Source organism: Dasypus novemcinctus, chromosome X, assembly GCF_030445035.2.
Source record: "Dasypus novemcinctus isolate mDasNov1 chromosome X, mDasNov1.1.hap2, whole genome shotgun sequence".
Lineage (NCBI taxonomy): Eukaryota > Metazoa > Chordata > Mammalia > Cingulata > Dasypodidae > Dasypus > Dasypus novemcinctus.
In genome coordinates, this window is record NC_080704.1 from 185594314 (window position 1) to 185618918 (window position 24605).

Consider the following 24605-nt stretch of genomic DNA (forward strand, 5'->3'; position numbering starts at 1 on the left):
TTTAAACGATGTAGGATCTGTAATATTACCTATTTCATTCCATATATTGGTGTTTTATATCTTCTCTTTTTATATTTGTTAGTAAGGCTAGAGATTGATCAATGTTACTGACTTTTTTTGAAGAACAATCTTTTTGTCTCATTGATTTTTTATATTGCTTTCCTATTTTCAATTTCATTGATTTCTGCTCATATATTTATTATTGCCTTCTATCTAGTTACTTTGGGGGTTTTTTGCTCATCTTTGTCTGGTTTCTTGAGATGAGAACTTAGATTATTATGATCTGAGATCTTCCCTTATCTCTAATGTAAGCATTTAGTGCTATAAATTTCCCTCTCAGCAAGACCTTAGCTGTATCCCACATATTTGTATATGTTGTGTTTTCATTTTCTATATATCTTTATTTCCTTTGAGATTTACTCTTTGACCTGTGTTTTATTTTCATAGAAGTATATTGTTTAGTTTCCAAGTGTTTAGAGATTTTCTTGTTTTTGCTTGTTTTCTTTCTTGTTTCTCGTTTCCTATTCCCTTATGGTCACAGACCACATTGTATAATTTCAATACTTTGAGATTTGTTATCTGACCCAAGATATGGGCTCTATTTACAAATGTTCCATTGGCACTGAAAAAAGAAAAGGAAAGAAAGTTTATTCTACTATGGTTTGATAATGCCAGGTAGATCCTTTGGGTTGATTGTGTTGTTCAGTTCTTCCATATTCTTGCTGATTTTCTGTCTAGTAGTTATATCAATTGGTGAGAGTGAGGTGTTGAAATACCCAACTATAATTGTGGATATTTCTTTTTTGATTTTCAACTCTCTCAGTTTTTGCTTCAAGTATTTTGAGACTCTGTTGTTTGGTACATACATACACATATATGATTGCTATGTCTTCCTGTTGTGTTGATCCTTTCATCATTATGTAATGTTCCAATTTGTTCCTCATGAGAATTGTCTGGTGATAACTATCTTTTTTACACTCTCTTTGCAGAAGATCCAGATGTGCATTTCTTTGATCCACAGACAACCCCAAGGACCTATCCGAAAAAGACAGGTAAAGCATTATAAATGGCTGTGGGCACTCTGGGGATCACATTATTGATCTGTAAAACTCAAACAGGTTTATTCCCCCAAACATTGCTGTTTTTGTTATAAGTAGTCAGTCATTATTCAGTAAATCTGGTTGAACCTAAAGTCCTAATATTTACAGTCGTAACTATACCTATATAAAATACTTGGTATGTGTATGTGTGTATTTTGAAAGCACTTTCCACTTTTGATGTATGTATATTCTGCTGGGATTGTAACCTCAGTCCATCTGTGGTTATAGTGACAGGTTAATAGTGGTAGAAACCAAGACTTGGAGCTCTCAAGGGACATGTCAACACTTGGGGAGTCCATGGACCCCGCTGTCATCACCCAGCAGACCTGTGTTCAAGCCTGCAGCTCTACCACTCCCCAGATGACAGGCGGGACCACCTCTGCCCCCACTCCCGAAGGACAATGAGCAGGACCCATCTCATCTAACCCTTGTGCATCTCTTTTACTCACTTACTCAAAGTGATACTTCATTGGCCCTACAGGAGCCTCAAGGAATAAGGCAAGAGTATTCCTCCCATGGCGTGACATCCACGTGCTAGAGTGGCTGCTGCTTATTGTTTCTAAATGCTCTCCCTTGCTGTTCTCCCTTCCTTTTAGAGAGATGGAACCGTGTCACCACCACCACAACCAAGAGACCAGAAACAACCAGAGCTCCAGCAAGTCTTGCAGGTAATGCAGGCATCCTGAGGGAAGCAGGAAGGGAGGACCCTGGAGTGCCCTCTGGGCAGTGTCCAAATGAGCTCCCCATTTTGTTAAGCCCTGTGTTTCCACAGCCACCCAAGATCTCCATCCCAACACTGTGTTAATCTGATAATGTACTGCAACTCCAGAAAGCAGTTATTTGCTCCATCCCCTTCATATTTTCTTCACTGAGAGTTGTACAAGAATTCAGATTTCAGTTGAAGTGTTACTTTGTCTTATCTTGTTTGCCCTAATCAGTGGAGCCCACAGTATTGCTATAACAGAACAATGGAATCTTGTACCCAGTTGTTAATGAATTGGCTATTTGCTGTTTCCTTTATTTTTGGGGGCCCATTGAAGATGATGATTTTAACTTGGCTGATGCCTTGGATGATCGGAATGATCAAGATGGTGGCCACAGGAAACCCAGTGCAGGGGGTGGAGGTAAGTGGTCGCTGGCTGGAACCACTGGCCAGCCCTGCAGTTCCTTCCTGGAGCCACGTTTCCTTTGCTACAAAAGTCTGCATGGCCACACCTGGTCTGGCAGAGCAGGGCCAGGTCAAGGGCTATGAGAAACCTGAAACAGCAGTTCTTGAAATTATCATCTCAGGACTTCTCTTAAAAATCATCCAAGACCTCAAGAGCTTTTGTTTATATACATCATATCTATCAATACATAACATGTTAGAATGAAAAACTGAAAAATACTTAAGTATGCATTTACAAGTAAATTTAAAATTACCAATAATAAACCCATTACATGTTAACATAAATTTTATATATATATATATATATATATATAATGAGAAATATCGATGTTTGCCAAGACAAAAACAAAATTTAGTGAGAAGTGTGGCATTTTGTCCATTTCCTTACTGTCTGACTGGATAGAAGACAGCTGGATTCTCCCATCTGCTAATGCATTCATTTGTTGTGACATGCTGTTGGATTGAAGGAAATGCAACCTCACATAGGTATGGAGTTGGAAAAGGATAGGAATATTTTAATAGACTTTCAGAGCATTATAGACACAATTCCGTGACAGGACATCAAAACTCAACCGGTGTTTGTTTGTTTGTTTTTCCCTATAGGTTATATGCAGTGAGGAACATGAAACCATAGCAGTGAACTTTCTGTTCTCAATTCCATTGAACCCATTGAATTCTCTTGCTCTTTGAATGGATCTCTTATCCATTCATTATTTTGTAACTTCATATATTAGTCATTTGGAAAATAATACTTCACTGAGTGATGCAAAACTTCCATTTTTTGGCTCATTTTATGACGCCATACCAAAGTCACTTTTGATCTGATGGGAAAAATCTCTCAAACTCTGAGTGCCAGATACACATTCTAAAAATCAGATTTTAGCCTGAAAGCTCAAATTTTCACATTGCCAACAATTCCTGTCAGTTGCTTTCCTTGGAGTGATGGGCTCATTCCATTCATTTCAAGGAAATGTCTGCCAAATATTCAAGGGGGCCTAACCACTGTTTGTCGGCCATTCTCTCTTTCAAGGAAGAATTATGCTTCATGTGAAAAGCAGCTAATAGAGTCTGCACTGAAACAGTTGTACAAGTGGGTTTCCTCAAGTCAGCCATCATAATATGTTGCAGCAGAAATGCTTTAACATGCTTCCCATTTCATCACACTAAAACATGTCAAGGGATGAGATACAATAAAATTTAAAATATTTCTGCTTCCTTGTATTTGTCTTCTATTGCTGCATAACAGATTATCACCAACTTAGCTGGTTATGACAACACCCATTTATTACCTCCCAATTTCTGTTGGTCAGGGACAGCTAAGCTGAGTCTTCCATTCAGCTTCTCATAAGGCTTCAGTCAAGGACAGCATCTCAGCTGAAGTTCAGGGTTCTCATCCAAAATCACATGGTCATTGGCAGAGTACATTTCCTTACAACCACAGAAGTCAAGACTGCTTGCATTTTCAAGACCCACAAGGAGGTAGAGAGAGGAGGTGGGGGAAACTCTTTGCTGAGCTCAGGGAATGCCTAAGCCTGCTTTTAAAGGGCTTGCCTGATTAGGTCAGGCCCGTCCAGGATAATCTCCCTTTCGATGAACTTGAATCAGACCGATTGGATACCTTAAGTATATCTGAAAATTCCCTTCACCTTTGCCAGGTAAGGTAACCTAATCACAGGAGGGACATCCAGCATGTCCACAGGCCTCACCTCCACTCAAGATGATGGGCCTATAGAGGGCATGTGCTCCAGTGGGTAGAAATTTGGGGGGGGCCCACTTAGAATTCTGCCCATCACATTCATCAGGGGCATACTAAGAGGGGCTGGCAGTAATTTTCTATGGGTGTTGGACATTAGCTAACAGAAGTGTCTTATCACTCAAAAAGGTTTTCTCTTTTGTAATGGAAATCTATTTTCTCTTTTCCCCAGGATTTTCAGACAAGGATCTTGCAGACATCTTAGGGGGTGGCGAATACAAACCCGACAGGAATAAAGGTAGGAGTATTGGTTCCTCCCAACAAACACTTGCTTATTGGAAAGGTGATTACACTGCACCCCCGTCATTGAGTGACTGGCAAATGAGAGGTGGTCTTCGGACATCCCAGCTTGCAAGCTGGAATTCAACGGGAAGGATGTGGGCTGTGCAGCTCAAGGGGGAAATTGCTGAAGCCGCTTGCAGAAGCCGCACAGTTCCCCTGCTGTGTGTTAGCCAAGGGCGTTGCGTGTGCCAGAGCTGGTAACAGCGTCAGGGGGATCAGCCCCCAACCTGAGGAGCCTGGCAATCTTGGGGTGGGAGGAGCAAAGCTCATCACGCCCGAAGCGGTTGATTTCAAGACCCACAGCAAGTCAGAGGCTTTTTCTTAAATACGGTTTTATTCCGAAATCGTCTAAGACTGACAAACTAGTTCAGGAGAGCTCCTGTGCACCTTCACCCAGCTCGCTCGATGATAAATCTCTTCACTGGGTCTCAGGCCTGGGCCTCATTTGGTTGCACCAGAGTTTGTACGTGTGTGTGTGCGCACGTGCGCAATTTGATCAATATGTCGATTTGAGTACCCAGCCCCACCATCAGGATACAGAACCGTTCCATCATTGCACAACTGTCCCTTCTGGTGCTGTCTCCTCTTAGTCACACCCTCCCCTGAGGCCAGATCTTTTTCATTGCCCCCAAAAGGCAAAGATTTACAACTTTCGTCATAATTTGCATCAGGCTCTGATCCTAAGCAGGGAGAGGTTAGCCAGATTTGTTGATGTGACAAAACAAGTCATGATGGTAACTTTTTGTGGTGGTAGCTTGTTGTGGTTGTAACTTGTGCCTGCAACAAGTTGTGAGTGTGTCTGCCTGTAGTCCTAACATACTCCCCACGTTCCTGGCTGCGGTACTAACATTTGCTCCTTTCTTGCAGGAACTGTGTGCCTTTCATTGGGGAACAGTGTTCTCTTCCGACTAAAGGGTGCCACAGTCAAATTTGTTCTTCTCAACACCTTTCCCGACAGTGTCAGCTCTAGGAAAAAGCTCTAAAAGCCTCCCAGTGAAACTCACAGGTGTCAGGAGCACACGGAACACTTAAAGGGCAAACCCAGCAAATTAGCCAATTACTCCCGGGTGACAAATGGTCGATCCTGAAGGGGAGGCAGAGCTGTAGGGGTGCTGTGTGATGAAGGTTTCAGTGACATGCTGGGGCTTTTCTAATTAAAAGTCCATGCTTTAGCAAGGAAGACGTTTTAAGAAATTCTTTAATTAGGCTCATATTTGAACTTCTCTTATAAAGAATAATCAATTGTTAGCTTAAGTTACACCCTCTGTCCTTACAGGTGTCAGGAAAAGAAGATAAAGGGGTGCTGGTGCAATTACCCCTTGATGCAGCATAACATGAATCCTAATGCCTGAACTGCCCTGCCTTGGGTTTGGGCATGCACGTAGGCTCAGCTGTGTTTTCGGGGTGCCTTTCTGAAATAATACGTTATCTGCTATGTATTCCTTCTCAAGAAAACAGATCTGCTGGCCCTTGCCTGTACATGGTCCTAATAGGTCCTGCCGCTTCATCCTACCAGGATGGTCTGTAAGCTCCGCCCCTGCCCTCACTCCCTCCTTGAGAGTCCCCCATTTGTCCCTCACACTTTCCTGACTGAGAAGCCTGAGGGCCATAAGTTTCAACTCCTCACTGTCCCGCACGTGGAGTACACCCGGGCCGCCGGCATCCCTCCCTTCACTGCTGTCCTCCCGGGCCCCTCCTGGCTCTCCCCGTGTCCCCAGTCTCACTCGGGGTCCAATCCAATTGATCCTTCTCTTCCCCACCTGCCGCCTGCCTCCGGCAGCACAGCTCTTCTCCCCCGGGTCTCCCTGCCCTGGCTCTTCTCTCTGCAGCGCCCCAGCCCCCGGCCTGTTCTCTCCATTCTAATGCTGAAGGGTTTCAGGAAATCTCCTTGCAGCAGAGCTCCAGCTCCTTGCCCTTTTCCCCACAAACCTCTTCCTGGGGAATTCCCTCCTGCTGGGAACAGGGCTAGGAAATCGCAAACCTCTCCTCACACTCCTGCCTCTAATCCCTTATCAGGCCCACTTGATTCCACTTCCTAATATCACAGACTTAAAACACCTTTACTAAGGTATACCTTACAAGCCTTAAATTCACCCTGAGGGAAGAGTAAAAGTCAATTATGGTTAGCAAATTTATAGAGTTGTGCCGCCATCACCAAAACCATCTTAGAATATTTCCGCTGCTCCCCCAAATTCTCTTGAGCCGGTTTGCAGGCAATCCCCATCCTTCCCCCAGCCTCAGGCGATCACTGATCTGCTTTCTGTCTCTATAAAGTGGTATTTTGTGACATTTCGCATGAATGGAATCATAAATTGTGTGGTTTATTGTGGATGGCTTCTTTCACGGAGCATAAGTTTTTTGAGGTTCATCCATGCTGCATCATGTGTCAGGTCTTCATTCCTTTTCAGGCCTGAATAGTATTCCACTGGATGGATAGACCACATTTTGGTTATCCATTCACCAGCTGGTTTTTGAATTGTTTCCAGCATTTGGCTATTATGGATAAGCCTGCTGTGAACACTTGCGTTCAAGTCCTTGTGTCAGCACACGTTTTCTTTTGTCTTGGGTAGATCCCTAGAAGTGGAATTTTGGTATCATCTGATCATCTGGTAAACTGATGTTTAAGTTTTTGAGGGACTGCCAAACTGTTTCCCAAAATGGCTGTACTATTTTGCATTCCCACCAGCAATTCCCTCCACATCCTCATCAACACTTGTTATGGTCTGTCTTCTGTACTTAGGCTAAAAAGTGGAAGTGTGGTAGTATGCCCTCGTACTTTTCATTGGCATTGCCCTGATGACAGTTGATGAGCATCTTTTCATCCGCTTACTGGCCATTTGTGCATCTTCTTTGGAGAAAGATCTATTCAAATATTTTGTCCATTTGTAAATTAAACTTACAATTTTAGACTAATTTTAGATTAGCTTTTGGTGATTTTGGCTGTGTTGAGGAGGACTGGTTATGGACTTTGTAGAATGTCCCTTTATTGGGATTTATCTGATGTTTCTCTTGGGAATAGACTGAGGTGATGGAATCTGTGACGATTTCCACAGATGTGAAGTGCCCTTCTTGTCATGTCATATCAGGGTTATGTGAGAGCAACACAATTTGTCACTGGGGATATTGACCTTGATTACCTGGCTGAGATGGTGTTTGTCAAGGTTCTCCACTGGGAAGCAACTCTGTGACTCTTTTCCCCTTTCCGCCCACTATTCTTCAGACATGAGTTACTACATTCAACCCACACTCAAGGGAGGTGGGGGAATGAGCTACACTCCCTAGAGGAGGGAGTTCTCTGCATGGATTATTTGGAATTATTCTGGAAGGAAGATTTGTCTCTGCTCCCCATTTATCTCTTTATTCACTTGTTTATTTATATCACTATGGACCCTTGGATGCTGCTTGGGTAATCAGTGGTGGTAATGATAATATAACATTGTGAGCATAATTTACAACACTGAGTTATATATTTGAATGTGCTTAAAGGGGGAAATTTTAGGTTGCATTTATGTTACCAGAATAAAAAAAAATGAAAACAAACCAACCACATGACTGTATAGCACATAAAGTAAACCCTAGTGTAAACTATGGACTATAGTAAATAGTACAATTATAATAATATTCTTTCATCAGTTGTAACAAAGGTACCACACTAATGCAAGGTGTTAATAATAGGGGGGGTATGACAGTTTGAGATTACTTTACAAATCACAAAAAGAGAAAATATTGTGTTTGTAAACTAATCTATTCTGGGTGTGAGACCCTTTGATTATATTGGGTTCGGTTGAGGGGCCCTGGATTAAATTACCCGTTAAGATCAGGGCTTTAATTCAACCACGTCAGTAAGGCGTGACTCAGGTTGAGTCCTGCCCCCTTGGTGGGCTATATAAATGGACATTCTCTCAAGAAGACACATGGGAAGAGAGAGAGCTCTTATCATTTTTGATCCTGGGGCCCTGGGGAGAGATGAGCCATTCACCTGATGGCTTACAGCTGACCTTGGGAAGAGACCCAAGACTGACATAGAAGGCCCAGAAAGAAATGAGCCCTATGCCAGGAGACAGAGATGGCCCTGGAAGACAAGCCCTATGCCAGCCTGCAGCTGAGAGAGGAAGCCCAGAGCAGAAGGCTGAACCCTTGCAGAGATCAGCAACCATTTTGCTTTAATACCTGCCAAGTGACTGGTGAGAAAGTGGCCTTGAGTAGGACTCTTTAGGGCCTTATAACTGTAACCTTTTATCCCAAATAAATACCCTTTATAAAAGCCAACAGATTTCTGGTACTTTGCATCGGCACCCTTTTGGTTGACTACTACAGGGGGTATTGGGACCTCTGCATTTTCTGCATGGTTTTTGTGTAAACCTATAATTTCTCTAATTAAAATAAAAATAGGGGAGAGTGACTTACGAATATATCACTCCTCTTGGAGAGGTTTTGTTTTTTTGTTTGTTTGTTTTATTTTTACATTGTCATTTTAATACAATTCCAAACATTAAGAGGACAAAGAAAATAGTATTGATAATTTCTGAAGCTGAATAAAAATATTTGCTAAAAGCAACAACAAAAAAATGCAAGCTATGTAAAACCCAAATGTGTCTAATGTATTCATTCATTAGCTAACTAAAAGCCCAAAAAAGGCAAGACACCCAATATAGTAAAATACTGCAAAACAATTGGCAATTTTCAGTTAACAAAACTGTGGATTTTGCATTTTGTATCCTTTTTTTCAATCAAGAAAAAAATTCTTTTTGAATGTTATATAACATCTGTATAAACCAAGATAGAAAAATACATTATCTTACATGTTTCTCATAGGCAATTTTCAGTTTATTTACTAAACAATAGATGTTCATTGTTTTGTGTTCAGCTAGCTTTGGTTTAATGTGCCACTGCTTTTTCTTTCTGTTATACATACAGTTGTTTTGAGTTATTTACAATATATGCTGTGCCATTTTGATTTTTATTTTGTTTGGTTGGCTGAATAAATTTGTGCCACTCAAACAATTGAGGTGGTAGTTGTTAAAAACCATACCAGTATTTGATCCAGTTTCATCTCAGCTATGTTATACCTGGACATTTTAGATGTTTATCAAAGGTCTTTTAATGGGAGGAAGCAAATATATGAAATTAATGTGTGACATTTTTGAGTAATGTTGGCTCTGAACAAACCTTTGAAAACCTAGTTGACAAAATTTTGGATCAACTAAAAAAAAAGCACGACTTTTGAAATCTTTGAATGCCTTGGTTCTCGGTATTATCATTCTTTATTGAATTTATTTCTTATTAAAATATATAGTTTTTAAGGGGAAAAAAACCTCTTTAGGGTAGTGGAAAGATCAACAGCCCAGTTAAGAAATGAGCATAAGATATAAACAGGCACTGCAGAAAGGTCGGGATAGGAAGATATTCAGCATCACTAGTCACCAAGGAAATATGAATTAAAACCAGAATGGCCAAAATGAAAAAGACTGACAACCCCAAGTGCGGAGGATGTGGCGCCTCCGGTGAAAGAAGCCAATCAAAAACGAGTACACACTGTACGAGTCTAGTCATAGGAAGTTCTAACACTGGCAAAACTAATCTAGAGGGATAACAATGAGACCAGTGGCTGTTAGGGGTGTGGACAGGGATTGATTGAGCAGGGACGTGAGGGAACTTTCTGGAGTGAGGGTAATGTTCTGTATTTTTATAGGTGTGTGGGTTTCACTGGGGCATGGATCTGTCAACACTCATCAAATGGTAACATAAGATTTGTGTAAAAATTCACTATATGTAAATTTTACCTTAAAAAAAGAATCAAGCAAATGTGAAATTCGGTAATAACCCACAGACTGACATGTTTTGGAATGAAATGCACTGATGGCTGCAGCGTGCTTTGAAGGGCATCAAAACTAGAAGCTAGATTGATGGATGGACATATGATAACACAAGTAATGCAAAATATTCATTATAGACTCTAGATGGTGGGTATATATAGGTGTTCCCTGTACAATGCTTTCGAGTTTTTTTTCATTTTTGAAAATTGTCTTAAATATTGGGGGAAATATTTTTATTTAAAAAGGTAAAACAAACAAACAAAAAACCCTCCGAATGACTCCCCACTGCCTCCAAGATAAGTTCAAGCTCTTTTGCCTGCTGATTCGGTCGTTGCACTTGTCACTTATGTAGTCATTGAGCACTTATGCCCACTTGTGGTATTGGGTTGGATAACTTTATTTTATGCCAGCAGTTCATTAGTTGTCCCAATACTATGTTTTGCACAGCATGCGTTTCGTAAAGGCCCTGGGGTCAGCCTGTGCTCAAAGGAAGTGAGCAGATTTCAGTAGCCAAACAGGGATCAAAGCTTGGACCACTGGCTGACTTCAGTCCAAGTTTGTGCACCTAGGAGGGCAGAAAGATCTAGATGAGGGTGGGGGTGGATCATACTTCTTGTTATTTTCTTAGGAGGATGCTTCTTCATGATCACTGACAGTCAGGATTCCTAGAGAAGGGAAATATTGAGCTTCGGAGTCTTTTTGACAGCCCAGGAAGCGCTGACCCTTCACCTAGAGGGGAAGCAGGGAGGGGCCGCCCTGGTTACACTTCGCACATGATGCCTTCGTAGCTCAGTGGTCATACAGATTAAAATATTCAAGCCGTGACTCCCTGTAGCCAAGTATTAGTAGGGAAGAGAGCTCCCGGAGCAGCTCCGTTTCTTTCCACCTGAAAGTGAAAGAAAAAATAGGCTGAATTACTGAGCCCAAATCAGGAATGTAGTGACATGAACATGTCAACGCAGGCCACCTGGATGACCTTCTTGCTGCTGGCATGTTGCGCAGCGATTTTGTTTTTAAAATTATTGGTACTCTTCATTTTCTCAATAATGATTGGTATCCAATTAAGGATGTTTATAAAATTCATTTAACTCAAGGATTTAGCCCCAGACTGGAACATAACAAACCTAATTTTCTCCCCCAGACTCTTTGATGGGCAAAGGAAATCTCCGAGCTCTTTGTCTCCAACATCCAGGGCGATTTTCTGTAAGAACCCCAGGCTCTGGGAACACAGCCTTGCACCATCATGAGCATTAAGTCCTGAGAAGAAGGAAGAGCTCCAGGCTAATTCGTTTCCTGAAACGGCCTCAGGTGCTTGTCAGAGGGAAGAGACCATCTCACTTCCCTCCCTCATGTGTGCACCTTTCAGACCTTCTCTCTGTAGAACCCGTGTGTTGACTTGGGTCATGGCTGGGCCAAGCAGTGTGCCCCTTTGGGCTTGGCTACCTGTGGGAGATTACTTTCTGAAGGCACTATAGCTTCCAAGCGCAGAAATGGAAGTAAGACAGCTTTAAAGAATTAAATCTTGGCCCCGCAGGTGTTGTCCCCACAGGGCCTGAGTCCGGCCCCATTCAGCTTGCAGCAGACACTGAGTGCGCGTGTCCTTTCTCTAGGTGACGGCCAGCACGGCAGCAGTGACGACGCCGAATCTGGTGGGTTTCTGAATGCCAACCTTTCCCTGGACGTGTCCTGTAGAGAATCATGAAGGCCTGGGGGAGGTGGCCCCGAGGGAAGCGGGAAGCCCTCTGGCCCAAGACCCACGCACCTGACTCCTCTTCTCTGAACCTCAGGCAAAGAGCGCCTGCACCATTTCCCTGTCTCCCTGTCCAGCTTCTAAGTATGGAAATCCTTACAAGAAATGAGATGCCCTTGGCAAACCCAATGGGCACTGCGGTGCTCTAATGCTTTAGACATATGATGAGGGCATCTGAGAGAGCTCAGCTCGGTGGCCGGAGGGGACCCAGCCCAACACTGCTCCCCCCTCTCTCCCACCCTTCTTTTCTCTTCTCATCTTGTTTTTGTCCTCCCACCCTTCCGTGGCCAGGTATGTCAGCAGAGACCGGCACCATCGCCGGCGTGGCCAGCGCCCTGGCCATGGCCCTGATCGGCGCCGTCTCCAGCTACATCTCCTACCAGCAGAAGAAGTTCTGCTTCAGCATTCAGCGTAAGTGCCTCCTCGCCCCTTCCCTAGATGTGGCCCGAACCTGAAGGCCTTTCCAGAGAAAGGGGCAGGCTGGGAGCAAGCCAAGATTGAGGTCCCTGCACCAGGCTGCCCTAGACCAGCTCCCGGCTAGGGCGGGTTGTACTCTGGGGAATCCTCCAGGACACACTGGGCCGAACTGAAACGGGCCCCAGCGGAAAGGCCCTGTGGGAGGCCCCTTGGTCACAGCTCCCCCTCCTGCTGCTGGGCTCTTCGGGAGCAGAGGACAGCTGCCCATGGAAGTCGCTGTCTGCGGGCCCCTGCCTCTCCCCACTCAAGCCAGGAGATCCTAAAACGTATGGAACTGTCCATTGTTGTAAAGGACTAAGAGTGCCCGAGAAGCAATCAAGTGTGGTTTTTGCCCTTTGCCCCCCTTTGGATGGCTAAATTGTGGTTAATGGAATCTGGATTTAAAAGCTTCCATGCCCCTCCGCTTTGGGAAGCTTTGAGAGTGAACCATCTCTTGTTGGTTTGGCCTTCACTGAGGGTCAGGACGTGGCTTAGCCCCAGGTTCCCTCTTTCATCTCTTCCTCAGCCCCTTTGAAGTGAGATAAGGCCAGGGAGCTCACCTCTGCTCAGGGCCTCTGCCCTTAATTCCAACCAGGACCTAAGCTTCCCAAATCAACCTTGGACCCAGGATGCTTTGAGAGTAGTCATTGCCATAGACCCCAACTCTTTCTCCAGCTGGCCGTCCTGTTTGCTTCTTGTGCTCTTGTAGAACATTCTTGACTACGGCATCACATACCACTGCTCAGGCTGTGCACAGTAGTGCTTCAGGGACACCAGTCACGTCTCAGTGCACAACCCACACAACTGTTCGTGGTCTTCCTGCTGTGAGATTTCCAAGCCTGGCTACAGAGTGGTGTTAACAGGGCAGAGTCAGAAGGGATATGGGGTTGGGAGCTGGCCTTTCCTTGGAGCCGTCCTTTTTCAGAACTCAAGGCAAACGATCCCTCTGATAATTTTTCTCCTACTAGGTGGTTAGGGAGAGGGACTGCTACTCCGGGCATGTGGTGGCATCTCCATTTGATTGGAAAAGTCAAGGGGATTCTGACCTCAGCCAGCTAGAAAGTGCCAGAACTGGCCAAACCTCGAGTCCGTCTTGCTCATCCCTGCCCTGGACACTTCTCTTCAGCATTATATGTGGGTGCCTGGGCCTGGCAAGAGAGGGCCTGCCTGTGGAGGAGAGAACTGGAGCATCAGTTTCCCCATGGAGGTGCTGGTAGTAACAGGCAGAGCCAACGGCTGATCTTCAGACCATGGAGCAGATGCCTTCGGTATCTGTCTGTGTCTGGGGGGGCACTAACTTTCAATGAAAATACATTATTTCCAGAGTTGTTTCCTAAAACAAGTAGGTGCAAGGTTTTGCAAATTGGATTAACAGGCAAATAAAATGAAGATAAAGGTTCACAATTTAAGTGCTATTTGGGAGAGAATAGAGCAAAATGATGTGAGGGTGTTGTGTGGGATGGTGGGAGGGATACGGAATTCCAAGGGGGGTTGTTGAGCTTTGGGGGACAGTTCATGTTCGGTTTCCTTCTGCTTAAGCTGGGGTGATGATGGCAGCCCTTGCTCATTGATGACCCACAGCCCCTCACTTCTCAGCATGACTCAATGGCTCTCCCCACCTCCCCAGGTCCTCCTCTCACAAACCTGATGCCTCATAGTCAAGGTGGACTTTGACCTGACCCTGCCCAAGGCCACCAGACCCTTCTCTGTCTTTACCAGTGATCACCTCACCTTCAGGGATCCTCCTGATCCCCCTTCCGTTGCCCAACAGGTAGCAGGACTCCCCCATGCTCCCAGCACAAGGGTGGCCCCATTCAGAACCCCTCAGGATGGCTCAAAGCCCCCTTCCCGCCCCCACCCCAGGCTGCGGCTCTGTTCGGCTGCCCCTTCCTTCGCCCAGGTGCTCTGGTCCTTCTGGCCTAGGACAGCCCTCTCAGGCAGCCCTGGCGTTCTGGGGGCCCAGGGACCCGGCTGCAGTCCCCGTGCCCCCTGCTGGCCTTGTGGAGGGCTGGGCAGGCCTGGGCCCATTGATCCTGGACTGGCACCGGGAGGGACCAGCCTCCTGCAGGGGTGTGTCGACACTGGTGTGTCGGAGCCACCTAGCACTGGGTGGGACTTGGGAGGAAGCCGTGGATGTTTGGGGCCTGCTAACACCACCGAGGACCTGGGGGCTGTGATGTCGCATCTCCACCTGATGGAAGGCTTGAGGCCGGCGCAGGTACCCCAGTGGTGGGAGTGCCCGTGGCCTCTGCTTCCTCTTTTGTGGCCCTAAATGCCAAGGGCCCGTGCGACGCAGAAGGCCCGTGTGGCTGGCTGCCGGCGCCAAGCTCCTTCAGGCCTCTAAGCTTTGTGTCTTGCCTTCAGATGCAGCAGAGGGTCAAGGTAAAGACGAGCTTTGACTTGTTCATGCTTCCTCTTCTGCTTTGGCCTCAGCACCTCATTGTCCAGCCTCATCCACTTCCCTGGCATTTTCCAGCCCTGCCTTGACTCCAACTGTCTCTTAACTTCCCTGGTATGTGAGGGAGGATGCCACCTGCCAGGCCCTCTGTCCCCAGGCCAGGGTGGGGCTGGTTGTCCCTGAGGAGCGACGGCATTGCTGCCCGCCATGTTGGCAGTTGGCAGTGATTGGGCGGCTCATCCAGGCCTGGCCCATCAGCTGGGAAGGCCCACCCTGGGGCAGCTTCCTGCTGGTCACCACAGTCCGAGGCCCACGTGGTCCATGGGCTTCTCTGGTATCCCACCTGAGCCCGGGACCATGAGGCGACTTCTGCTGGCGCCCGCAGTGGGCGAGTGGTGGAGGCAGGGTAAGGGCTGCAGCCCTGCCATTACCAGGGCTGTGACACCCAGACTCTTGGTTTACCCCAAGCAGCAGGAGGAGTGGGGCCTGCTCCAGGTCCCGTGAGGCGGCCCTTTCATGCAGCATGGTACACCCAGTAGCCTGAGTGCAGGTGTGACGAGGGTGCTTTGGAAGGAGGTAGGGGCTAGCGATTTCTCTGGCCCTCCAAGCTCGGGTGGGGACAGCAGTGATTCCTGGCGAAGGAGAAGCTGGTCCTCCTGCCCTCACCGCCTGGCGCCAGCACTGCCCTCAGCCACCGCACCCCTGCCCCCGCATCCATCGTCACTCACTGGCGCTTGGCTCCCCTCTACCTGCAGAAGCCCCTTGGCTGGGCGGAGCTTCACGCACGCCGCTGCTCTGCTCACGGGAGCGGCTGCCCTAAGCGCGTGGGGTGGACACTCTGTGGTGACTCGGGCCAGACAAGGCTGGCAAGGGGTGCACGGTGCAGGGCTGGAGTTGGCCGAGGGGACCGGGCCTCTCCTGGGGTGGGCGTCTACCTCTGCCCTTTGCCTTGCAGAGGGCCTCAACGCAGACTACGTGAAGGGGGAGAACCTGGAAGCTGTTGTTTGTGAGGAACCCCAAGGTGAGGACTTCCTGTCACTGTCCCTTGTTCCGGGGACGGGTGGCAGCGTTTGTCTCCTGGATTTCCAGCTGAGTGAGGCGCTGCAGGGCGCAGAGGACTGTACATGGCTCAGTCCCCTTTGCTCAGACTGAGGAGCCCCCACCTGTGGCTCGTCCTTCCGCCAAGACCCGTGGGCAAGGGGGAGCCTGGTTACAGCCCGGATCCCATCGGGAAAGCCCACGGCCCTCGCTCTGCACCCCCCTTCTCTATCCCTTCCCCCTCTTCCCTCACCCGCCCCCTTCTCTCCCTGGCCCCCTCCCACTTCCACCGTCGTCATCGTCGCGCTCCTTCCGGGCCAGCTGTCAGCGTTGCCCGGGCCGTGGGTGCTGAGTGTGTAGGGATGGGTGCCTGGCAGTGGTGCACCAAATCAGTTAAAGATCCCTGGATTGAAATGTGGGAAAATTTACTCTACGGTAGCACTGACCCTGTTAGCGGCCACCGAGGGCCACCCTCTATGGGTCAGGTGCTGTGCGGAGGGCTTTACTAAAATGACTTGCCCAGCATCCCTGTCAGGTGTGCCCGTTTTACAGATGAGCAAACTAGGGCTGTGACAGGCCTGCCCGTTGCCCCCCCCCCCACTCCCAGGGGAGGCGCAGGACGCGACAGGGGGGGGAGCCGGGGGTCTGTCTCCAGCAATGCAGGACAGAAAGGATATTTAGGTGTCCTTTTCCCCAGTGAGCTATTCGGCGCTGCCAACGCCATCTGCCGAGCCGCCACGGATCTGAGCTCCAGTGGAGGGACCCGGCTGCCACCGCTTGTGACCAGCTCCCTGTTTAATTTGGACCCACGGCTGCTGTGCTGCTCTGCTGATGTCATTGGCTTCTCGCTGCTCTCCGTCTTGCGGAGGAGTCCCTGGTGTTCGTGAGTGCGGTGTGGGTGCCCATCCGGCCACAGATGCTCATTTCCAGGCAGACTTGGTGCTGAAATCCAAAACCAGGGCACCGACTCTCCCGGGCCAGCGCTGCCTCGGCGAGCGCGGGTGAGGAGGCCCTGCAAGGACTGAGCCAGTCAGCAGCCCTCAGCCCGGCTCCCGGCACCCCAGGGCTGCCTTTTTCTCCACCTTTCTTTCAGTTACGGCATCTACATTGCTGGCCTCCCACAGAGCTGGTCCAAGTGGAGGCTTTTCAGTTATTTTCATGCAAACATGGCATCTCGGGACTGGCCTGCCAGTTTAGGGGTGTTCCAGATAAGTAGGAGGCTGTGGCTTTCAGGCCTGATTCCCGTGATTCCACAGGGGACCAGGTGTGGGTGGGGCTGACACGATTACAGTTGTCAGGACCCATGTATTCATTGTCTGGTGGGTGCAGGGTTGTGCTCGTGCGTGTGCTCACCCTCCACCCTCCTGACAGCAGAATGAGCATCAAAGCCAGCAGAAGCTGTAGAAAAGCGAAGTGTGGGGTGGAGGGGGTGTAGCTCAAGTGGTCGATTCCCTCTGGCTGCACATGGGCTCTGCCTCTTTGTCCCAGAAATAGAATTTTGCAGTCTGAGTGGGGCTTGGAGCACTGAGCAAACACCTCTGGGAGTCACCATGAAGGCAGGCAAACACGGCCTTGTGAAACTCCCCGTGCCCGAGGAAGTGAATTGGCAAGGGAGGAATTGCTTCTCTAGCTGCCTGTTTGCAGGGTCTCCTGCCCTCTCTGGCCACATAGTGTGTAAATTCCATTTATATGAAATGCCCACTTTCTCCTTACAATGACATTTGTCTATCTAAAGACCTTGAAACCCCACAGCTATGATATAAAATAAAAACGCTCTGTGAAACCTTTTCCAAGTAGTGCTGACTTCTGTTAAGAGCCCTGTTTTGCTCTTGGCCAGCCTGGCACCTAGACACAGATGGTAGCACCTAGTGACTAGATAGAACAAGCCTGGACGAGCACCTCAGTTTGTCCCAGGGGGCCTCTCCTCCCGACATTTGATACGTGCTCAGGTGCACAGGGGGCTCTTGTTGTAGCTGTGTGTCTATCTGAGAGTTGCATTGGTTAGCTGGGGCCTGCTGAAGGGGATTGCAGAGATAAAATGAGTGAAAAAGGACTGAAGGAAAAGAGTCAGTGCACATCAATGTTTCAAGTGAAGGCTTTGGAACCAGGGGCCCTTGTGGTGGGGTGGGGCACCCCCTGGGAGCAGGGCCTGTAGAGGAGGCCACTTGGGGTTAATACCTGTCCTCTGGGGAAGAAAAAATGGAGACTGATCTCAGAATCCCCTGTATATCCTTTTCACGTGCTTGTGTTTAAGTGTGACTTGTACACTATCTATTGTTTGCATTAAACAAATCAGAACATATCAGATAATCGTATTCTGATGGTGTTAAGGCACTTCTTTTGCCAAGTGATGCTATTTTTTCCTAAAGTAATGTATATGGAAGCCCACTTCATTCCCCTCCTCCCCAACCACAGGTATCTCTCTAGAAGATTAGCGTTCTTGCCCTCACCCCCTCGGTGGACAACTTAGCATCAGAGCTTCCAAGGGGTGGCCAGGCCACGACCCTCATTGTGCTAAGAAGCTAAAGTCTGGAGGAGGCAGGGACAGGGCCACAGAGGGCCGTGCCCAGACTGCCAGGTTGCCCACCAGGCCTCACTGTGCTGTGTCTGCTCCTCGGGAGGCTGGATGTTCCCAGCAGGAAGCAGCAGAGCTGAGGCAGGAACCCCAGGCTCACGACTCCCCAGCCCACTGCTCGGCCTTCTTAAAAGGAAGCCAGTGACCAGTGTCGACTCTAGTTGCACGCAGTTGTGCATCCAGAGAAAGGTGAGCAGGGACGGGGCCTTGTCCATACCGAGGAGCAGCAGGCACTGGGCCCTGGCCAGAGGGTGTTTATAATAATGAGATCAAATGGCATTTTTGTGTCAAACCAGGCTTGTAGCAAAATACACCCAAGTCCTCAAACCCAGCGCCACCATGTGATTCTTCCAGACCAAAGTCCAACATGGCCACCAGGCAGTGACTTGTGCAGGGAGAGGGCCAGGAACCCCAGGCCATTTAAAAGCTGGGTGACCCACAGGAAGCGGGGTGGTTTCATCCCGTCCTTTGTCCCGTAGACACTGAGGAGGCCTGGCTGCTTCTGAGGAGTCTGACTTCACTCACCTGCCCCACCTTAGAGTACTCTGTGCCATTTCCAGATTTACAGTCAGTCACGCTGAAACTTAGGAAAACGAATTAAATCACGTAAAGACATTTTATCTCCACTGTGCCCGGCACATAGTAACATTCAGTACATGTTATTTTACTACTACTAATTTTCCTGAAATGCAAAATCTACCAAAATACTTTAAAAGGAGAGACAACAGAAAAGACCACAGAGCGAACATATTTGCAATTTAATTATAACTCGAAATACAGTGCATCAGACAAGGCAAACACAATACTGTATCAACTGCTTAAAATCCAAACCGTAAAGGTTTTACATTCTAGTACACTTAAAACAGGAAAAAGAATTGCTCAGGTAATAAAACTCTGCTTCAAGCTGTTTTAGAAACTCAGTTCTGTTCTAGGAACATACAAAGAGCCTGTTGTGCTTCTTTACATCAAACGGGAGTTCCTAGGGTCCTCACTGGGGCTCCTTTGCCCTCCGGCGTGGCCAGCGGAGTCCACTCCACGGTTAACAGGCCTAGTGCAGCTGGGGAATAAATGGTATTTCTGGGGGAAAGTGGGATTTGCTCCCGTTTTAAAACTCAGTGTATCGACGAATACCATAATGTTTTCTCCATCCATAAATAATCTTGCATATATGCTCAGAGCATAAATCAAAAACTAATTTCAATTCAACTATGATTTAGAAACATCATCCAGATGACAAAAAATGAGAATTGATTTCCGATTATCAAATCATCTTGAAGAAATATTTCTTAAATCTTACTGAAGGCTAATTTTCTATAAGAATTAGAAGGTTCCAAGATGAAAAACTTCTATTCTCTAAGTATTTGACCATAAAAAAAAATGATTCTTTAAGAATACATTCTAAAAACTCAAGTCATTATGTAGGGCTCTGCATGGCATCTCGTAATCAGAAGCCAACCAGCTAACCTTACAATGAACTTGTACTCAGGTTTGACCTTGGGAGCCTCTGGCATGGGGCCGAGAGTCAGGTGAGGCCGTAACACATTTCCCATAAATGACCATCTTCAAATCTTGTTTCAAAGGTACCACAAAGTTAGCTGAGGTGTCCTGGAAGATAATTGCTCACAGAGTACAGATAAACAATACCTCCTTGAGCGGCTCTTCTCAACATAAAAAAGCACATAGGAAAATAAAGGCATGTTTCTTTGTTTTTAAAAAATACCTTATATGTTATGTATACAACAGTAATTGGTACAGGAGGACGCCTTTTGTGAAGAGAACTGGAGAGTAGATGGCAATGTTCTGTCTTCCCCCACCAAATATTTACTTTAAAACAGTTTTGAAGTTGTAGCAAATAGCTAAAAGCAGCCCCGTGACTGGCCAAGGTGATCTTTAAGCAAGAGGCTGTTGTTTTGATTCATATTTAATGGGGAAATAAATTGCATGGAACTTTCTGAAATCTAAGTGCATTGCATTAGGTTCACTCTAGTTTCTCCAAAGCTGCCTAAATGACAGAAGGTGACTTCACAGGGTCGACCTGACAATCAGGCCCCTTCACAAGACATACCTTACAGAAAGGGCTCCGTGGGAGCTTCACCCATCCACACAAACGGGCCCTGGGGAAGGGCCACCTAGTCACGGAGGGTACTGGGCCCAATCCTAGACGACAAGATCACACGCTACAGTGACAATGGCCATCACCGGGCCCCTTGCCCTAGCTGACAATGGACCTGCCTGTCAGACAGAAGTGTGGACCGGGGTGGTCACGTGGGAAGGGGAGGAGCCCCGCTCGGAGGAGGATGAGATGGAGCGTGTGGCCATCTCCCGCTGCAGGTCTTCCACCCGCTTCTGCAGCTCCGTCCTCACAGCCAGCAGCTCCTTGAGGTTCTGGTGAATCGGCATCTGGCGGGGAACAGAGGCAGAGCTGCCTTTAGCAGGCCCTCCCCGACACCCGGCGTTGCAAACACCCCATGACAATTTCAGAGCCGGGCTCCGTGTCTGGCCAAGGTGTCCTTGAATGCGGAGGGAGGTTCTCAGGTGAGGGTCAGGTGCCTGCAGGAGCACCCTACAAAGAGTGGCTGCCTGCCCCCCACCTCAGTTACCTCTGGAGCTTTGCACTTTTGTAAACAGCTCTTGTGCCGGAAAAGCCTTCTGTTCACTCTGCTCATTTCACTCCATCTGCATAGACACTGATGGTGGCGGGCAGAAGCTCCCGGAGCCAGCAGTGCTGGCGGAGGGTGGGGGGCCCTGTGGGGACAGGCCCCTCCTGTCTCCCTCCACATTTCCTCACCCCTGTCATCTTTGCTGTTTTCAACCCCTTGTTGGGGGTGGCTATGAAGAAATGAGAAGGGTTTTTCTGGGGCCTGTGCCCTTTGGTAGCCACAGCACTCCCCCCCCCCCCCCCCCCCGGCTCACAGCCATCCTGGCACCCACTTTTCCCTTGTGGAGCTCTTGGGCTTAGGGGATGCCATGCCCTGGGGCATGTCCTCTGCTCCTCCCGCCAGCCCAGCCTGCACACCGCAATAGGAGAGCCCCTTCTGCCTCAGCCAGATCCGGGCACCCCTGCTCACCCCTCCAGGAGCTTCTTCCCACAGTCCTGAGAAGGACATCCACTCTGCTGACCATGGCCTCCAGGCCCTGTCCAGTCTGGCCCAGGCTGCTGCCCCAGCTTGCCCCCCCCCCTGCACCCCCTTTCACATTCCAGAGTTTTCTAGTTTGGCAAGGTGCCACCCTTGGGCCTTTGCCTGCATCGTCTTTTCTACCTGGTGCTTTCTCCGCCCACCCTCTCCCAGCAAGCTCGGCCTCACCCTGCAGAGCCGCCTGGAGGAGCACCTGCTGGGGGGGCATGAGCACGCAGGCGAGCGCTGGCCACAGAGGCCCCCTGGAGGCCCCAGAGCCAGGGAGCCAGAGAGAGGGCGGCCAGGTGCTCGCACCAGCGAGAAGGCCGAGAGCCAACGCAGCCCTTGGCATGGCAGGCTCGGGGAAGAGGGCAGGGGCGGGCAGCAGTGCCCCCGACCTCGGGTACTTCCCCCTGGCGGCCGTAACACCCACACCAGAGGCCCCCCCCACCCCGGGGAGACCCAGGGCCGCTCCAAGGCAGGCCGGGGGTATCGTGGCTCACAGCATCCTGTCCTGCGCGCTGAAACCTCAAAGGCAAGGGGGGAGGGGGGGAGGCCCCGCCCCGGCCCTCTGCCTCCCCCGCCTCCCCTCTGCTCTGCTCTGCCCCCTTCCCCGTCTGTCCAGCCCTCGCCGACCCCCTCGGACTTCACCATGACCAGCCGCTCCCCAAGGGGCTCTGGGCGCCCAGTTCCTGGGAGGAATGCAAGCCGTGCTCACTGGGGAGCATGGTGCACAGGCCAACAGTGGCCCTGGTGGCCCCCAGGGAGTCCGACTGCGGCCTTCTCCAGACACTTGGCTTTATAGTCTTCCCTGTTGTCACACCAGCGGGGCGGGAGCCTGAGGAGGCCAGAAATGGACGACACTTAGAAGGAAGCTGGTGAAGGTGAAGGTGAGCGGGAAGGAAACGCGCCGGTGGCCTCAGGGCTGAGCGTGCTAAGATGAAGCTGCTGAGACCAGAAAGGGGGGACAGGAAACGTGCTCTCACCACCTTACAGCAGAAGGCCTTTAATAGTGATTTATTTGTATCACTGTGGAAATGCTGTCCGAAGCGTACAATGAGAGCATGGAGCAAAATCAGACGAGGCAGGCCACATCTCCAGGAAGCCTCTCCCTGACTTCACGAGGGGCGGGGTGGGGGAGAGCCCGGCAGTGGACTGGCCCGTGGAGGACGGCCCCATGGAGGCGCTGGATCTACAACCCCACACCTGCTTCAGGGGCACCTTCAGCGTCCCCGCTTTCTGCGTGCAGGACCCCGGGGTAGCACCCTCCACTGGGAGCAGGAACACCAACCCAAGCAGCAGGGCTCCGGGTGGGAGGTGAGGGAGCCACCCACCACAGGGGACACTCCATAGGGAGAGCACGGGCTCCACCCCCAAGTCAATCCCTGGGGCTTCATGGCCCAGCCAGCCTGAGAGAGACCACAGGTGCCCAGGGGACCTGTTGAGGGGCCCAGAGAAGATGAAGTGAGGGACAGAGGGACTGAAGCCTGGCAGTGGGCACACGGGGGCAGCCAGTGGCCCTCACACCACATCAGGAACAGATGCCAGCCTCCAGCAGTAAATGCAGGGAGCTTCAAGATGGGGAACAGCCCCAACCGGCTGGGGCATGGAAGGCCTCCAGAAGGTTCCCATAGCACCCAAGCTGGCTTTGGGTGCCAGAGGGTTGGAGGGCTTGGGGGGAAGAGACAAAGGTGGGGGAGGGGGAAGGAGGGGCGTGGGGCCTGCTTCTCAGGCCTGCTCGGAGGGGAGGACAGGTCTGAGTCAAGTGGGCGCCAACCAGAGCCTACTGGAAAGTACTCCTGAGGTGCTAAGGGAGCACAGCCTAGCGGAAGGGGCCAGAGGAGGAAATGACTTTTGCAGCTACAGCTTCATGGGACGAATTAAATGGACAGGAAGAATTCTGGGAAAGAAGAGGCAGATGATGCTGAGCCTGGGCTAGAGTCACAAAAGTGAGGGGGGGGTGAGTCCATGAAAAGCCACTGCTGCTCGGGCCAGATGCAGCCTGGCCAGCTGGGAAGGGCAGGAGGCCACTCGGTCTTTGCCAGGGGGAGTGGGGCTTGGCGATGGAAAGAGCCTGGAGCGTTCTGTCTGGCTGCTGGGGAGGGAGGGTGGCTGCACTGAGGAGGAAGAGCAGGTTTGAGGGCTGACTGAGGCTTTGTGGACTGGTTATGTTAAATAAGGCTCTGGCAACACAGTCCTGGTGGACTGCCAGCTAAACTAAGAGTATCAAAATACAAAAGGCAAATCCGGGGAATCCACACCTGGGCGCCCTAGCTGGTGGGGTGCTAGAGAGGCAAACCCAGCAGCCAGGCCCCCGCTTTGCCTCGTGTGTGGGAGGCGGACCCTCGAGGCACCTCTGGCAGCTGCTGAGAGTGTAACTCTAACCAGCAAGGCAGCGCTGAAGGCGAGGCAAGAGACCCTTCAGTGTCACTTGCTAATACCTACTGGGTACACACTTCCACACCATTTTTACCTGGAAAGAAAGACAAGCTCTTTTGAAAAGAAATTTTTAAAAAAAGAGATACCTGAGGTCTCATTCGTGGATTCCATCGTACATAATAGTTTACCCATAATTCCAAGTGACTGAGACTAGCAACAGGATATAACACATGGTTTTCATAATTCACAAAGAAGGGATTAGAAAATTCATCTAGCTGGCTATTGATATACGACCATAAAGATATAGTCTTTGTACATACATCCTGAAAAACAAAAATGGAACACAATGAAATAAATTCAATTTTCCTTCATGTCCTCAAGAATTAGTATTATATAGAGAAAATGACCTGAACAAGAAGTGAATTTAAACACTGGGAAATTCCGGGAACACTTGCCAAACACCTGCCCAGCCTACCTTATGTCATGCATGACCAAATGCTGGGATGATGTAAAAACACACTAGTTAATGTTCTGGGAAAACTTTTGATGAAGTAAGGTAACACCTGGCCAATAGTCTTTGGGCAGGTAGAGTGAGAACTTTCTATCACAGGATGATAGGGTTACAGGATTTAATCCCATCAGTAACAAATTACTTTTTGATCCCAGTTTAGAGTTTGCTTTTGTGACTCTTAACGTTAAAGAGTGTGGGTAGGATTTACAGTTAAGATTCCTTTCACTGGAGAATCACAGTCATCTGGGGGAAAACTCTGCCCT

At 49.0% G+C, this 24605-nt stretch overlaps 2 protein-coding genes across 14 annotated transcripts in view; one reads left to right on the plus strand and one right to left on the minus strand.

Moving 5' to 3' along the window:
* CD99L2 (CD99 molecule like 2) overlaps nt 1-17549 on the plus strand; it is a 134010-nt gene extending 116461 nt beyond the window's left edge. The window contains exons 3-11 of one of the 4 annotated variants that reach the window (XM_058291422.2): nt 990-1052; nt 1697-1768; nt 2141-2224; nt 4194-4259; nt 11730-11768; nt 12161-12280; nt 14690-14707; nt 15679-15744; nt 16459-17549. In XM_058291422.2, coding sequence (XP_058147405.1) covers nt 990-1052; nt 1697-1768; nt 2141-2224; nt 4194-4259; nt 11730-11768; nt 12161-12280; nt 14690-14707; nt 15679-15744; nt 16459-16508 — 578 coding nt within the window. In that variant the 3' untranslated portion in view covers nt 16509-17549. Of the gene's footprint in view, nt 1-989; nt 1053-1696; nt 1769-2140; nt 2225-4193; nt 4260-11729; nt 11769-12160; nt 12281-13293; nt 13399-14689; nt 14708-15194; nt 15300-15678; nt 15745-16458 lie in introns of those variants that run through there. The other 3 variants (XM_058291423.2, XM_058291424.2, XM_058291425.2) reach the window with 3 other exon arrangements.
* A 1530-nt stretch (nt 17550-19079) lies between these two features.
* Nucleotides 19080-24605, minus strand: part of MTMR1 (myotubularin related protein 1) — a 57218-nt gene continuing 51692 nt past the window's right edge. For all 10 annotated transcript variants that reach the window (XM_058291421.1, XM_058291417.1, XM_058291419.1 and 7 more), the window contains 2 exons: nt 23978-24154; nt 19080-20736 (listed from right to left, as the gene is read on the minus strand). In XM_058291421.1, coding sequence (XP_058147404.1) covers nt 20572-20736; nt 23978-24154 — 342 coding nt within the window. In that variant the 3' untranslated portion in view covers nt 19080-20571. The remainder of the gene's footprint in view (nt 20737-23977; nt 24155-24605) is intronic.